A 14,363-nucleotide genomic window follows, 5' to 3' on the forward strand; every position below is an offset into this window, starting at 1 on the left:
CTTACACAGCTACAGCACTATTAAGAAGCCTCTCAAAGATGTGTGTGCTGTAAAAAGCATCCTGCATCTACATTTGCTGACAATGTTTTTACTAGAGGTCTGCTGTGCTCCACACAAAGTTATTTGGTCTTCCATGTGTGTACGCACACACAAAATCAGAATAGAGGGACCACCTTAAAAGCAGAATTCAGTTAACAAAAACCCTTTGACATGTTGTGTTAAGGACTTCCCATGTCCACTCAAGCTCCAAAATGCCAGGAAATTGCAGCTATTAAGGACCACACCTTTAACAGATGCATTATTTAGGCAGCATTGGTGTGGTATCATTTTCTGTGATTGGTTCCAGCATGACCACTAACCTGGAGCTGAATGGCTTTTGGTGGTAGATTGGAGGACCTAAGTCCCAGATTTTTCTGTTCACTGTAATAGACCCATGGATTCTATGCAACTGAAGCTACCATTCCACATTACAAGTACTCAGCTGGCAACCAGCACTCTACCACAATGTGCTGAGAAAAGATTTGTTGGCAGACAGCAGTCCCATTAGTCCTAGCCAATGTGAGCTTACTGGAATCTGGCAGAGAAAAAGCCCTGCCAAAGGATTCTTCCAAGGCTTGTACAGTGCTCAGCAGCAGTTGATCAGTGTCCTAAAATAGGGTCTCTCTTGGCAGTTCTTCAGTGGTGAGAAAAGACGGGGAAGGTGTTCATTCTTTACGTTATTCCTTAGATTCTCTACCACTTTTGCATTGGTAGACAAGTGTGCTTGACCTGTCTTCCTTGCTCCTGTCTGCACGTGGACCTGCTGTAAATGATCAGATCCTAATGTATGTGGCTGTGTGTAATGTTGGTGTTGACATGTCAGACTTCATGCATCTTGCATGCTCAGTTCTATTTGTGCCAAAATTTTCAGCTACACTGAGACTTCTTTGGTGAAGTCATATTATCCCTTCATCAAATCTTTCTTGTTCATGTGCCTTCTGTGAGGAACAGTGTGGGGTTGCATTTATTTAAGTGATTTATATAAACCTAGAGTGCCTCTAAGCAATTTGTAAAAATGGCTACTTCCTCAGCTGGCTTAGGTTGACAGCATACCAGGGTGTGAATTTAAAATGACAGAGGTAAGGTTTAAAAAGGTAAAGGACCCCTGAATGGTTGAGGCCAGTCAAAGGCTACTATGGGGTTTTTGGCACTCTTCTGGGTCATGTGGCCAGCATAACTAAACCGCTTCTGGCGCAGGGGAACACCGTGACAGAAACCAGAGCGCACTGAAACGCCATTAAACTTCCCATCGCAGCAGTACCTATTTATCTACTCACACTGGGATGCTTTCAAACTGCTAGGTTGGCAGAAGCTAGGACAGAGCAATGGGAGCTTACTCCATTGTATGGATTCAAACCATCCCAAATTGATAGATCTGGTCCATATGCTGAAAATGTCCAGGAAGGAAATGCCTGCAGACAAAGTGTTTCTTCTTTGGTGGTTTGCTGTGTAGCCTTCTCTGAATTGGCACTGAGACAGAGCTGTCTTTATATACAATGGAAAACCAAGTCTCATTGCACAGGAACCAGAATGTCATAAGGTTGCATTGCAACCCACATCGATTGCCAAAATCCTGGTTTGTCTCAATATTGTCCTCTTCACATGCACAGGAATATTCATTACATAGCCCAAGAGTAAGTAGCGAAAGTCCAGATTGCATGCATCATGATTCCAACTTGATCGTCACACCTCACATCTTCTAGTCTTAACCCTGCTTCTTTCTTCTTAGCCTCCATAAACAAAACACACACACACCCCTACCTCTTTTTCTGGTATGTGGTCGCTAAGAACATGGCTAAGACTTGAACTGTTATCTCCAAGGTTATTGCTAATGGAACTCCAAGGCTTTATTATGCTAAATTTTTAGACTCTTGACTTTATGAAAGGCTAGAACAGAATTAAGAGGTTTGATACCTGTTTTGAAATCATTATATATAATAAAGAATGAATATATCCTAAGCATATATTTCTCTAAGAAGCATTGACTGACTCAGTTGTCAAATTGGCCCTGATGCTTCTGATTTATTGTGGTTGCCAACACAGTAAAACCATGTTGAAACTGCATCTTGTATTATTTAATTGTAACACCTGTACTTTGAATTGGGTGACACTTAAGTAGCATGGTCATGTTTAGAAATGTGTGAGACCAACTCTTGTAATTCCTTCATTGTTATCTTTCCAACAGCTCTGAAAAGTCCAGCTGCATTTCATGAACAGAGAAGGAGCTTGGAACGGGCCAGGGTAAGCCACAAGTTAGCTTCAAGAGAGTTACTGCGTTTGTGATTTTCAAAACTGTTTGCATATTCTTCTAAGTGCTTCTCTGTTGAGCATCTTGCGTGTTTCCATTCTGCACACCACCTGTGATAGTTTCTCTTAATTATAAACATGTCTGCACCTTTCAGGTACCTTGGACTTTGCTTGATTTTCTCTCTAGCTGAGAGCTTGATAATACAGAAGCTAAGTGGAAAACATTGATTCTTGAGAAATAAGGAAACTGAATGCAGGCACCGTGTCTCATTTTGGGAGTATTTCAGTTCATTCCCAAAAGAGCCTCTTGTTAGCTGGATGAGAAGTGAATGCACTGGCTGCTGAATTGTTATCTTCTCTTTCTCTTTCTCTTTCTCCTTTAACATTTGTTTAAAGTTAATAGAATTAGAGCCTGGGTAAAATCACTCCAGATTTGCTATACAGTTTGTAAGGTGACTGAGGATTCAAGATAAGTAACTGACTTTCCCAAAGTTTCCTGATCAATAGATGTGTTTCTCCCTATACCCAAGCAACCTGAGAATTTAACATACCACAACATAAGAATCTCAAAGCGCTTAGTGCTTTAAGTTCTGTGACCCATTCTGCTTGAGGTTCTCTGATACTGCTTAAATGTTCTGGAGTTATTAGCCTGCTGCAATGGCAGGGGTAGTAAAAATCTGTGGGAATGTTATATCTCATCATATGCTTAAAAATCCAAGATAATTTCCCTGTTAAAAATCATGTATGTTATTTGCTTCAGTCCTGTCTTCCTACTTGGGTTCAGCATGCTGTTTTCCATATATATATATTTGCAGACAGAGGACTACCTGAAACGGAAGATCCGGTCCCGGCCAGAGAGATCAGAGTTAGTGAGGATGCACATTCTGGAAGGTATGATTCTTGGCGTGCAGTCTTCTCTTGTAAATTTTCACCCTTTATAGATACAACTTTACATTCATGGCTCTTGTATGTTAATCTTATTCAGCTGGGGATGGATGGCTGGCGGGTTGGGCTAGTACTGTTGGTGCGGGTCAGTGCTTTAACATTGAGCAAAGTACTTTGCTATCAAGGTCCTCCAGGCACACTGTTTGTATTCTTGAATTGCTATAGATTTTTGAACAAGTGCTGTGGGTCCCAGCTTTCTCCTTGAGCCCCATGTACTTCTCAATGAAGAAAAAGCTAACCATCCTCCTCACCTTGTGACATGGGCAGGGGTGGGGCCTCAGATACATCATAGGCACCAGGGGAAGACTTCAAGGACACCATTGCATCTATGAGCATGGTGCAACCCCTGCATATCACTTAAGATACCTTTTCTTTAGCGGGGGGGGGGGGTGATGGGTGGCAGGTTAGCAAATTCTCCAGAGAATTATTTCTAAATGTTTTAAGGGATGGCAGTAGAAGTTTAGTGTGCTGTTGGAACAGGATTGGGCAGTTTGTTGTTTGTTGTCGTCATCATCATCCTCGTTACCTGCCCTTCACCAATGGGTCCCAGGGCAAGTCACAAAAATGTTAAATTCATAATTAAGAACAGGTAATATAAATCACAGGAACAGAATTATTAGAACTTACTTAGGTATTTTGTTTACACATCACTGACCGTTGTGCATCATTTGCCCAGTTTTCTTTTGGTGGGGGCTTGGGACTTGCAATAAATGGAGGCTGGTTTTTACAGGCCGATTCAAGCTCTTTCTGAGAAAAAAAGAGAGAGTTTACTGTGAGCTACTAACTTAAAAAAATTAATAAATTTCATGACACTAAAAGAGCAGACCAAACATAACTTCCATTGTATGCAGCTTGCTCTTGATGGAGGGGAGTGTTCTGCCAACAAATAGAACTTAGTGGAGGGCATGTATCCACGCAGACGGTGAACTGCCAACTTTTTACCGAGGTCATGTACTTGAGAGGTGATCATATTTTTTGCTGTTCCCCTGAGCAGAGACCTCTGCTGAACCTTCCCTTCAGGCCAAGCAGCTGAAGTTGAAGCGGGCCAGACTGGCCGATGACCTCAATGAGAAGATTGCCCAGCGGCCAGGTCCCATGGAATTGGTGGAGAAGAACATTCTGCCTGTAGAATCAAGCCTGAAGGAAGCTCTCATTGGTAAGGCTGGTGGGGTAGGTGGAGGCCTGCATGTATGTGTTGGGTCCTGTGGCAGTTTGCTAGCACCTCTCACTGTGCCACTGGACCAAGGAAAGCGGTGTATACATTTTACCTTATCCAGCGCATGTGGCAGACTTGAAGCAGAACCCCAGTGTATTAAAAACACTAGTTGATCTCCATGCCTATAAAAGCTGCTGTAGGGTGGTTGTCTTCTCTTAGCTTGCACATTCTGCTTTTCTTCCTAAAAACCTATCTACTTGTTTACAGCCATTCATTTGAGTGGTCCTGCTTTGGTAAGCGAGAGGGGTAAGAAGAGAAAAAGAGAAAGCTGGAAGGTTTGGTCTTCTTAAAAACAAGTATGAACAGCTGTGTGGTCTGCTAGTGCCATCCTCTGGCCAGAGGAATCGCTGTTGTATGGTCTCTTCATCGTTCGTTTAGGTAGACTATTTTGCTGTAGCATCCTTCAGAGAAGAAAAGGGAAATAGTTTTGAATGAGAAAACGTTAATCTTCTGGGAAGTGTTAGGGAGTAGCGGAAATAAGCCTGACATAAAGCAACTCTAGAGGTTTGGATTGTCTTTCTCCTCCGTCATGCAGTCTTATAACTCTCCTTTTTCTCATGTTCTACCCATAAAAATGGGCTTTTGGTTCTCTTCTCCCAACCTCCTTTCACAGAAAAAAAATATTGTTAAGAAATACAGGAATATTTTTTGTGAAGGATATAAATCGTAAATAAACACAAGTGTCTATAGCAGTTAGGCCTCACAGATTATTCCTTCTAATGCTCTTAAAAAAAAAAAAAAAAGACAACTGCCAGTGCTCCTTTTTGCTTTCATAATCTCAACTGTTCATTCCAGCCTTCAGGCAGGATATGACACAAAGCTTGCTCCAGTTTTCCTTACACCTGTCTACAGAGAGGCAGATGATGATATTCTTGTTAATCCTGGTGTTAACTATTTCTTCTCAGGTTGTGACGTTGATTTTTTTTAAAATTGTCTAAAGCTTGTTTGGTTTTTCACTGTCTCAGATTTCTTGTGATGTTCAGAACCATCTTCTGCTAATCATCCTTGACCCCTTTCCATTTGTTTAGTGAATAAATGAAAATTTATTATTTTCAGTAGGTCAAGTGAACTACCCAAAAGTAGCAGACAGCTCCTCCTTTGATGAGGACAGCAGTGATGCCCTGTCTCCAGAACAGCCAGCTAGCCATGAATCCCAGGGATCTGTGCCATCCCCAATGGAAGCTCGAGTTTGCGAGTCACTTCCCACCCCCACAACAGCATCCCCTGCTCAGGTGAGATTATTATAGCCTTGGCTCTTGTGTGCCTTGGTGCCTGCACCAGCCACATAGGTGCCTTTTCCTGGAGGATACAAAAAAGTCCTCTGCAAGGAGTGGATTCCAAAGGAGTCATTTGTGGATTAGAGCAGAAACACCTGAATACTGAAATTATGCTAATGAAAGCTTCTATATTGATTTACTTTGGGCTGAAAATAGTTGAATGTGAACCCAAAGGGGTAACCTGTTTGGGGGAGGAATAAGGCCCTGACCTTGCTCTGCAGTGGAGCTGATACTGGGAGCTCAGGAAATTGCCTTACACTGAATCTGACCAATGGTCCATCTCATTCAGTATTGCCCAGATTGACTGGCAGTGGTTTCAGAAGAGACATTCCCAGCCCTACCTGGGAGATGCCAAGGATTGAATTTGGGACCTTCTGCGTGCAAAACAGATGCTCTGTTACTGAGTATAGCTCTTCCTCTGAATTGAGCCCATTCACAGTACTGTTTCTTTGCATGCAGCTGCAAGTGAGAAGCAACAAATCTGCAAAAATGGGATTTGTCTGCCTTTCCTCTGGGAGTGGCATGTAATCGACACATTTTGACTCCATAAAGCTGCTTCCATATCTTGGAAAGGGAAGCGCTCAGGTGTAGATATGGGCATGTGCATCTCATACTTGGATTTACTGTTGCAGGTCGTGTGTCAGTTGAAAATCAGTGCAGACTCCAGTGAGACCCCTTTTCTGTCTGAGCAGCCACCAACTCCCCTGCCACCCCTGCCGCCTCCAGTGCCTCCTAATCTCACCAATGGTGTTGTTGCTCCTGCTGCCAAACCACTCCCAACCCTTATAAAGGTACCTTTCTATAAAGGGGTTAAATTGATGGGATGTGGGCATGTTTAAGATTGGGTGGGAATTGTTGGCCTTGTTCTTCTGTAATGCTAAACTGCTAGCAGGGAACCTTTTTAAAGAAAAGTCCTTTCCAACTGCTGTGTCCATAAACGCACCCCTACCCTATTCCACATGTGGCAGTTGGGATTTAGCCTCCCATTTGCTGTGCTTTTGTATTGTTACATAATGGGCATGTATTCCGCCCCTGCCCCACCCCCCCCTAAAGAATTTGTAGTTAATTCAGCAAAAGCTAGCTGTGTGTCCCCTTCTGTGGCTTGTAGCTCTACATATTCTGGAAAGGGCTGGTAGCTTGAACCAGCCATATGGAGCATACCCTCCCGCCCTTTGATTCACCTGTGTTTTCACTTTGAATAGCAAAGCCAGTCCAAGTCCTCATGCGAGAAGTCTCAGCGCAGCAAAAAATCCAAGGAACCGAAACCGAAAGTCAAGAAGTTGAAATATCACCAATACATCCCACCGGACCAAAAACAGGACAAAGGAGCTCCTCCCATGGATTCATCTTATGCCAAAATCCTGCAGCAACAACAGCTTTTCTTGCAACTTCAGATCCTTAATCAGCAGCAGCAGCAGCACTACAACTATCAAACCATTCTGCCAGCTCCACCAAAGTATGGGTTGCTTCATGCTATTATTCCCTCCCCCCCCCCAATATCACGGGCGGTCCTGTGTTAGCAGTATCCATCTGTCTGTCCATCCAACCAACCAACCAATCCCACCCAAGAATGGGAGTTGTACACCATCCACTGTCCCCTCATGCCCAGAGTAACTTGCCTTATGTAGGTATTGCAAACATGTTAGTGCTTGCAGCTTTCAGAACTAGCTTGATGTGTGCATGTGGCAGAGGTGCTTGGGACAGTCAAGAAGCTGCGAAGTTCTTCAAGAGTTTAGTGTGTTTAAAGTATTTAGATAAGCATTTCAAGTGTGGTTGGCAGTATGACTTTGTAAGGTTCTTTTAAGTCCTGTCCATCACCTCTAACTTGAAATGGAAGCTTGTGCATAGAATTGACTCAGTATCAGATCACCAGTATTTATTTGATATGAATTCAGTATACACTGTTGTTTCATTTTGCAAGTATATCTGGCTGTTTTCACGACAAGCAGAATATAGGCAATGAAGTAAGATATCTGATATGTCTGCTCTATTAGAATAAAAAGGGCAGTCAATAACAGTTGGCAAGCACACGCCGAGGCTGCCAAAATTGAATTTCCAAGCAACCATGGAGCTAGGAAGGGTCACTTCTGTAGCACTGTATCTTGAGGGCAGACTATTGACCACCTTCTCAGGAGATCATAAGGATGTTCATTGGGCTTCCCAGTAGTAGCGGCGAAGAACAGTGTGTTGTGATCAGTTTCGCTGCCCAGTGTTCAGCTCCCGCTTTCCTCTCCCTTCAGGCCTCCAGGAGAGCAACAGAGCAGCAGTAGTGTCCCACCCATGCGTAGTCTCTCCACTGCTGTCAGCAGCACCTCTTCTGTTTCTTCCAGTTCTAATGGATTGATGCGGCAAAACAGCAACACTCCAGTGGGCAAACCAGGAGCTCTCCCTGTTAATCTCGACGACATGAAGGTAAACAAAGCATCTATTGGCCAGCTTGGTGTTTCATGAAGAAAGTGGGGGTATAAATGGTACAAGAAAGTGTGAGCGCATATTTTCTTTTAGAAAGGTAGGATATAAATTTGTTAAAATAAGTGCTGTTGCTGCTATTAGCACTGAACTTGATGGTCAGTATTGGTATTCAGACCAGGTGGTTGAATAAGTAAGTGGTCTTTCTGCTTTTGTGATGAAACTCTTGGACCTAGCGGCAAGTGGTAAATGAAAGATGGAGAACATGTAACCTTCAAGATATCATTGAACTCCTCGTGTTAACCCTGAGCATTGGACACCTTAGTCATGAATGATGGCAGCTGGAGTTCAACATCTGGAGGGCCAGAGGTTCACCATCTTTTTGCTAAATATAGGATGATTATGCCTATTGAGGCCTGTACAGTTGTTTAAATTTTTAAAAGATGAGCTAGTTATTTTAATTACTATTTTGTATTGTTCTTACAGTATTTTAGATTCTTTTGGAACTGTATACATTGCTGCATACGAATTGAAGTAGGTGTTGTAAATGAGATTGTTCTAGCTGATACGGCTTTTGATTGACTGCAAACTGTTTTATGTTAGGTGGCAGAGCTGAAGCAAGAGTTGAAGCTAAGAGCACTGCCTGTGTCAGGCACCAAGATGGATCTAATTGAGCGGCTGAAGGCTTATCAGGAGCAGAACGGTGCAGCTGGCCGAGCAGCTGCTGCTCCAAAGCCCAATACAGCAATTCTCCCCAAGGCTGCGGATGTGGTGGTGGCCTTCCCAGCTGCCAGGCTGAGCACAGGGCCTGCCCTGGTCAGCGCTGGCATTACTTCAGCCGAAGTTGTTGTGGCCACAGTCGCTGGCAATGGTGTGATGAAGTTTGGTAGCACAGGCTCGACTCCTCCTGTGTCGCCCACCCCCTCAGAGCGCTCTCTGATGAGTGCCGGGGATGAGAATTCGACCAGTGGGGATGCCTTTGGGGAGATGGTGACCTCTCCCCTGACTCAGCTTACCTTGCAAGCATCTCCCGTGCAATTTCTGGTGAAGGAAGAGAGCTCCAAAGGCACCACTTGCAGCTTTAATTCATCATCCAAGGCAGAGCTCTGCTGCAACAACAGTCAGCAAGACATGGAGGTCCAGGATAAAGACCAGATGTTGCAGGAGAAAGATAAGCAGATTGAGGAGCTCACCCGCATGTTGAAACAGAAGCAGCAGCTGGTGGAGATGCTGAAGCTGCAGCTGGAGAAAGAAAAGCGCTCTCAGCAGCTCCTGCCTGCCACGTCTGTTGGAGAAGAGGGCACAGCCACAGTCCCCGAGCCGCTCACTTTTTGCACCCGTGTCAAGAGTGAAAAGGGCTTTCTGAGTTGCCAATCTTCAGGGCAGCCCAGCTGCCAAACCGACCAATCAAAACCCACACAGACCACTAGCCAAATGGACACCTCAGATGAAAGTTCAGTGCCAAAGATAGCAGTGATGGTGAAGCAAGAGGTGCCAGCTGCTGAAACTGAGCCGCCAAGCCAGACCTCAAGCTTCTTCATTGGCCAGCAAGGTGCAGGCTTCAGTAACCTCATCAAAGGAGCCCCTCCCCCCACCCTCATCACAGATTCCACCGGCACTCACATAGTTCTCACCGTGACCAATCAGAATGCTGAGAGGCAGGGCCTCTCGCCTCAGGAAAAAGCGGGGAGCCGTCCCTTGCCATTGAGGGTAGGTATACGTGCAGTGATGATTCCTGAATCAAGGCTGTCTATCCAACCAGAGGAGGGCTTTCAAACAATGAACAGACTCAAATCCCATTGCTTTAGAATTGAATAGTTTTAATTCCTGTAGTTGTGCTTGTAATTATGGAAGTGGCATGTCAGCACAAAATGATCTCTCCAAAGAATGGCTGGGAATTCTCTTTGGGAGTAGCATCAATGTATTGATCGGTTGATTACAATTACTGAGTTGCCTGAAGGAAGCCCCCCGCCACTGCCATCCCTCTTCTGGCCACAGGCTAGAGCCAGGTTTTCCCCCTCCGGCCCTCCCTGCAGGCAGGCTGGACTACAGTACAGTGTAAACTTAACTTTTATGTGCACTGGGAAACTAAAAGTGTAACTTGTTTTATTGTAATACTCAATTTATTGCAGTGGTCTGGAACTGAACTCACAATATCTCTGAGTTATGCCTCTGCACAATTGAAGAACACAGCCTCTCTCACCAAAGGAACTACTCCTGGTTTTTCATAGCTCTTGTGCAGCGGCTCTTCAAAATGTGTTTTCTCTCACAATTTTTCAACTCCTTTGCCTTGAGCAGGTTCTCAGTCCTTTGAACCCACCTCTACACAGGACCTAATTTGTTCCTGAACAGACCAGGATAGAAGGCTAATCTTGCCTGCAGAATTCCTTTCCAGTTTTACTTTCTTTCCTCGCAGCAACTCTTTTGTTCTTTGTTTATATTATTAAAACACTATTCCAGGGTAGAGCTAGAGTGAGTCGGAGCTGAGCTAAAGCTTCCCCTGAAAACTCAAGTATCTTGGTGGGGTGAGGAGAGAGAAAAGGCCCCCAAACAGCAGCAGCTCTTTAATTTCATCTCTGGGGTTTATGAGGCCTGGGAAAGTGAGCAGAGGTTGAAGACAGGAGAAGGGCCCTCCTGAGGTGTAGAGTCAGTGAGAGCATGAACAAAATGGGTGTGTGGCAGAATTACTTGTTCATCAGCAGAAGAGCTGGTCTGACAGTGAAGAAAAGCATCAGCAGTTTGGTTTTTTTTGTTGCCACTTCATGCATGCCAGTGGTGACAGTGGCAACCATAATTGTTGATTCTTGATTAAATGCACCTGCCCCTGCTCCCAGAAATCTCATTGGGTTTACAAGCCCAGCTTTTATGCTCCCTGTGACACTGACCCTGCTTCCCCAGCCACCCTGTAGTTAATACTTCCACACCCATTCCACTCCTGCGCATGACTTCTGTCAATGTCATTTCATATTTAATTTGCGTCTGCAGCAACTAGCTCTAAAGATTGACTTTTCAGGTGCGGGGTGTGTTAAAAACCTCTAGAATGTTGTGTATCCTTCTCTCTCAGAGAGTGTCCTCACCACCTGTGAAAGCATCTATCCAACAACCTGTAAGCAGCTCCCAGTCACCTCTGCAGCCACCGCCAATGGAGCCCACTAAGAAGGTAGGGAACAAAACAGGTGGTCAGCTAACATCTTGCATTTTAGGGCAAGTAACACTTTAAATTATGCCTGGAAACTAATTGGTATCCAGCGCAGTTGTGCCAGAAGTGGTATTATATATTAGAGTGCTGGATTAGGACCTGGGAGAACAGGGTTTGAATCCCCACTCAGCCATGAATTTTGTTCTGTGAGCCACCCTGAGACCTCCATGTATAGGGCGGTATATAATTTCAATAAATAATATAAAAAATAATGAAGCTTGTTGGGTGATCTTGGGCCAGTCACCATCTCTTAGCGTAGCCTACCTCACACAGTTGTTGTGAGGATGAAATGGGGAGGAGGAGAACCATGTACACCTCTTTGAGCTGCATGACAGATCAAGATGGTACATAAATGTCGTGAACAAACACCATCCCACCTTGGTCAATAACCTGACACCTCTAAGCTGTCTTCAAAGGCAGCTCCACTTACAGTGCACTGCAGTAGTCCAGCCAGAAGCTACCAGAGCATAGACAATACAGTGGTGCCTCGCAAGACGAAATTAATTCGTTCCGCAAGTTTTTTCTTCTTGCGAATTTTTCGTCTTGCGAAGCACGGTTTCCCATAGGAATGCATTGAAAATCAATTAATGCGTTCCTATGGAGACCGCTTGCCAGGCTGGTGGTGCGGAGAAGGGCTTTTCTCCCCACCGCAAGCCTTCAGGACAGGTCCGGGAACAGAGGGGAAGGCGCGCAGCGCTTCTCCTCTGTTCCCAGGGCTTGCGGTGGGAGGAGGGTTTTTCCTCCCCACCGCCAACATTCAGAACAGCATTCTGAATGTTGGCGGTGGGGAGGAAAACCCTCCTCCCACCGCAAGTCTTCAGGACAGCCTTCCGAAGGCTGGCGGCGGGAGGAGGTCTCTCCGCCCCACCGCCAGCCTTCGGAGGAGGTCCGAGGACAGTGGGGAAGACGCGCTTCGCTTCCCCGCTGTCCTGGAGATTTCCCTATGGGCTTTCGTCTTGCAAAGGAAGCCCATAGGGAAATTCGTCTTGCGAAGCGCATCGAAAAACGGAAAACCCTTTCGTCTAGCGGGTTTTTCGTCTTGCGAGGCGTTCGTCTTGCGGGGCACCACTGTACAAGTCAGGGACACAGCTGAGCCTCCAGTTGAAGCTGATAGAGGACACTTAGTACCACTGATGCCAGTTGAGCCTCAAATGACAGTAATGGGTCTAGACATACTCCCAAGCTATGTACCTTCTCCTTCAGACGGACTGTCATTGCCATGCTTCTCATCTAGAATGTTTCTTTTAGCATAGAATCTTTTTTCTTGTTTGCTGAGGATTATGCCCAGCTTTGCCTGGGTGCTTTGGGGATACACTTGGCATGTGGTACTTCTCTTTGGACCAGCCTGAGTCTGACTTTTTCCTTCTGCTTCCTATCCCTTGTGCCTCTCCATAGGTTCAGAAGCCAGGCCTGCAGATAGTCACGGGGCAGCTGCCTCAAACAGTCTTGTCTTTTTCTTCAGCCCCCAACTTGCAGCCCTTCTTCGTGAATGGCTTTCACAGAGGACCCATGAAAACAAGTGGTAAAACTGGCCAGTCCAGCATGCCCAAAAAGGTACCCTGCCAACAAGCCGCACTCCAATTCAGATGAATATGTTGAGGAACATGAGACAATAGATGTCATAGGCCAGGCCTCTAGAAACGCGTGTCCTACTGAAATGCTGCTGCTTCCAACATTCTGTTTTTGTTTAGGGGAGGTATTTGGAAATGTATACATGTACTTGCTTGTCCAGGGCACTGGGACCTGACCTCTCCTGCTCCCATAACTGACAAATAACGGCAGAACTGAAGCAGGGGTGGATTGGTGGGTAACGTTTCATGAGAAACTTTGCGCTCTGCAAACTGTAGGACTTGGATCTGGCCTGCAGGAAAGTTGCTGTGTTGCAGAAATGCAGTACTTCCCGAGCCAGGCAAGTCAATGTTGACTCAGATGAGGTCATGCATTGTATACCCTTGACCGTGGTGCAAGTAGCTATGATGCCTATGAAGAGGGAAGCAGGAAAGGTAACATCAGAGGCTCCACTGTGAATTATCTGAGAAGGGAGGCTTGTATGTTAAGGATGCGTGCAAATGGCCCATCTGGGAATATTGTTCATTGCTTTTCTTCTTCTTTCTTCACAGCTTCTCTCGCAGCCAGGATCTCCATCTCCTCCATCTCCACCCCAAATGGATCTTGAGCAGCAGAACCCATCCTTCTTTGGTACTCCACCACCTTTGCCTCTCCCTGCCTCTTCCGTGTTGATGAAAGAACCACCAGGTTATGAAGAGGCCGTGAAGCAGCAGCCAAAGCCCCTTGAGGTGAGAGTAGCTCCTTTGTGTTGACAAATCAGAAGCATGTTGGTGTTGGTGCTGTTTTGCAAAAATAGTGCACACTTTGTCAGTCCTGAAATTCTCAGGAATGAAATATGCAACAGCCTCCCTAGGGTTAGAGCCATCTTCCATTTATTTGAGGTAGGACACAGATTGCAAGTGTCCACCCTTCATACCAAGGCTGTGGTTGTGCCATTTTTGCTAAGTGACACCGACAGTCTGGTGAATGTGCAGTTTGGCCAGAAGATCATTGGAAGATAAGTGTTGCTGCATAGTTGGTGAATGCAATGACTAAATAAGCACCCGTTCCTTCTTTTTCAGGAAAATGGGTGTTCCAGTCAGCAAATGGATGACCTGTTTGACATCTTAATTGAGCATGGAGGTAAGTAGACAATTTGTATTTATGTTAGGGACTTCTGTGGCTTCTGCAGCAGTGAGATTGGCCATCTGAAAGAGAACACTAATGAGCCTTTGTTTGAAGCCAGCTTAAGGGACAAATTTCCTTTGTAGGTTTGTGTGTACACTTGGTGCTGAAAGAGACATTTGTGCCACTTAGCAGATTTCAAAAGGATGTAGCAGCTTAATCTGCAACAGTGCTCATGGGTTCTTTGAGCCGTTGGTGCGTGCAGCACTTGCACAGCCCTAAGACTTGTGGTCATGTTTAGGAGCAGTAAAAATATTGCAAGCATCCATGGATTTAAGTGCTTTTTTTTCTCTCTCAG

The 14,363-nt window shown here is 45.2% G+C and overlaps 1 protein-coding gene across 3 annotated transcripts in view; it reads left to right on the forward strand.

Annotated features, from left to right (window-relative positions):
* Positions 1 to 14,363, forward strand: part of MRTFA (myocardin related transcription factor A) — an 85,130-nt gene that overhangs the window by 67,719 nt on the left and 3,048 nt on the right. For 2 of the 3 annotated variants that reach the window (XM_083573765.1, XM_083573766.1), the window contains 12 exons: positions 2,225 to 2,280; positions 3,102 to 3,177; positions 4,226 to 4,387; positions 5,504 to 5,679; positions 6,357 to 6,515; positions 6,927 to 7,180; positions 7,965 to 8,136; positions 8,737 to 9,843; positions 11,198 to 11,293; positions 12,728 to 12,886; positions 13,453 to 13,629; positions 13,963 to 14,023. In XM_083573765.1, coding sequence (XP_083429891.1) covers positions 2,225 to 2,280; positions 3,102 to 3,177; positions 4,226 to 4,387; positions 5,504 to 5,679; positions 6,357 to 6,515; positions 6,927 to 7,180; positions 7,965 to 8,136; positions 8,737 to 9,843; positions 11,198 to 11,293; positions 12,728 to 12,886; positions 13,453 to 13,629; positions 13,963 to 14,023 — 2,655 coding nt within the window. The remainder of the gene's footprint in view (positions 1 to 2,224; positions 2,281 to 3,101; positions 3,178 to 4,225; positions 4,388 to 5,503; positions 5,680 to 6,356; positions 6,516 to 6,926; positions 7,181 to 7,964; positions 8,137 to 8,736; positions 9,844 to 11,197; positions 11,294 to 12,727; positions 12,887 to 13,452; positions 13,630 to 13,962; positions 14,024 to 14,363) is intronic. The other variant, XM_083573767.1, reaches the window with a different exon arrangement.

Source organism: Podarcis filfolensis, assembly GCF_964270895.1.
Source record: "Podarcis filfolensis genome assembly, chromosome: 10".
NCBI classification, from domain to species: Eukaryota; Metazoa; Chordata; class Lepidosauria; order Squamata; family Lacertidae; genus Podarcis; species Podarcis filfolensis.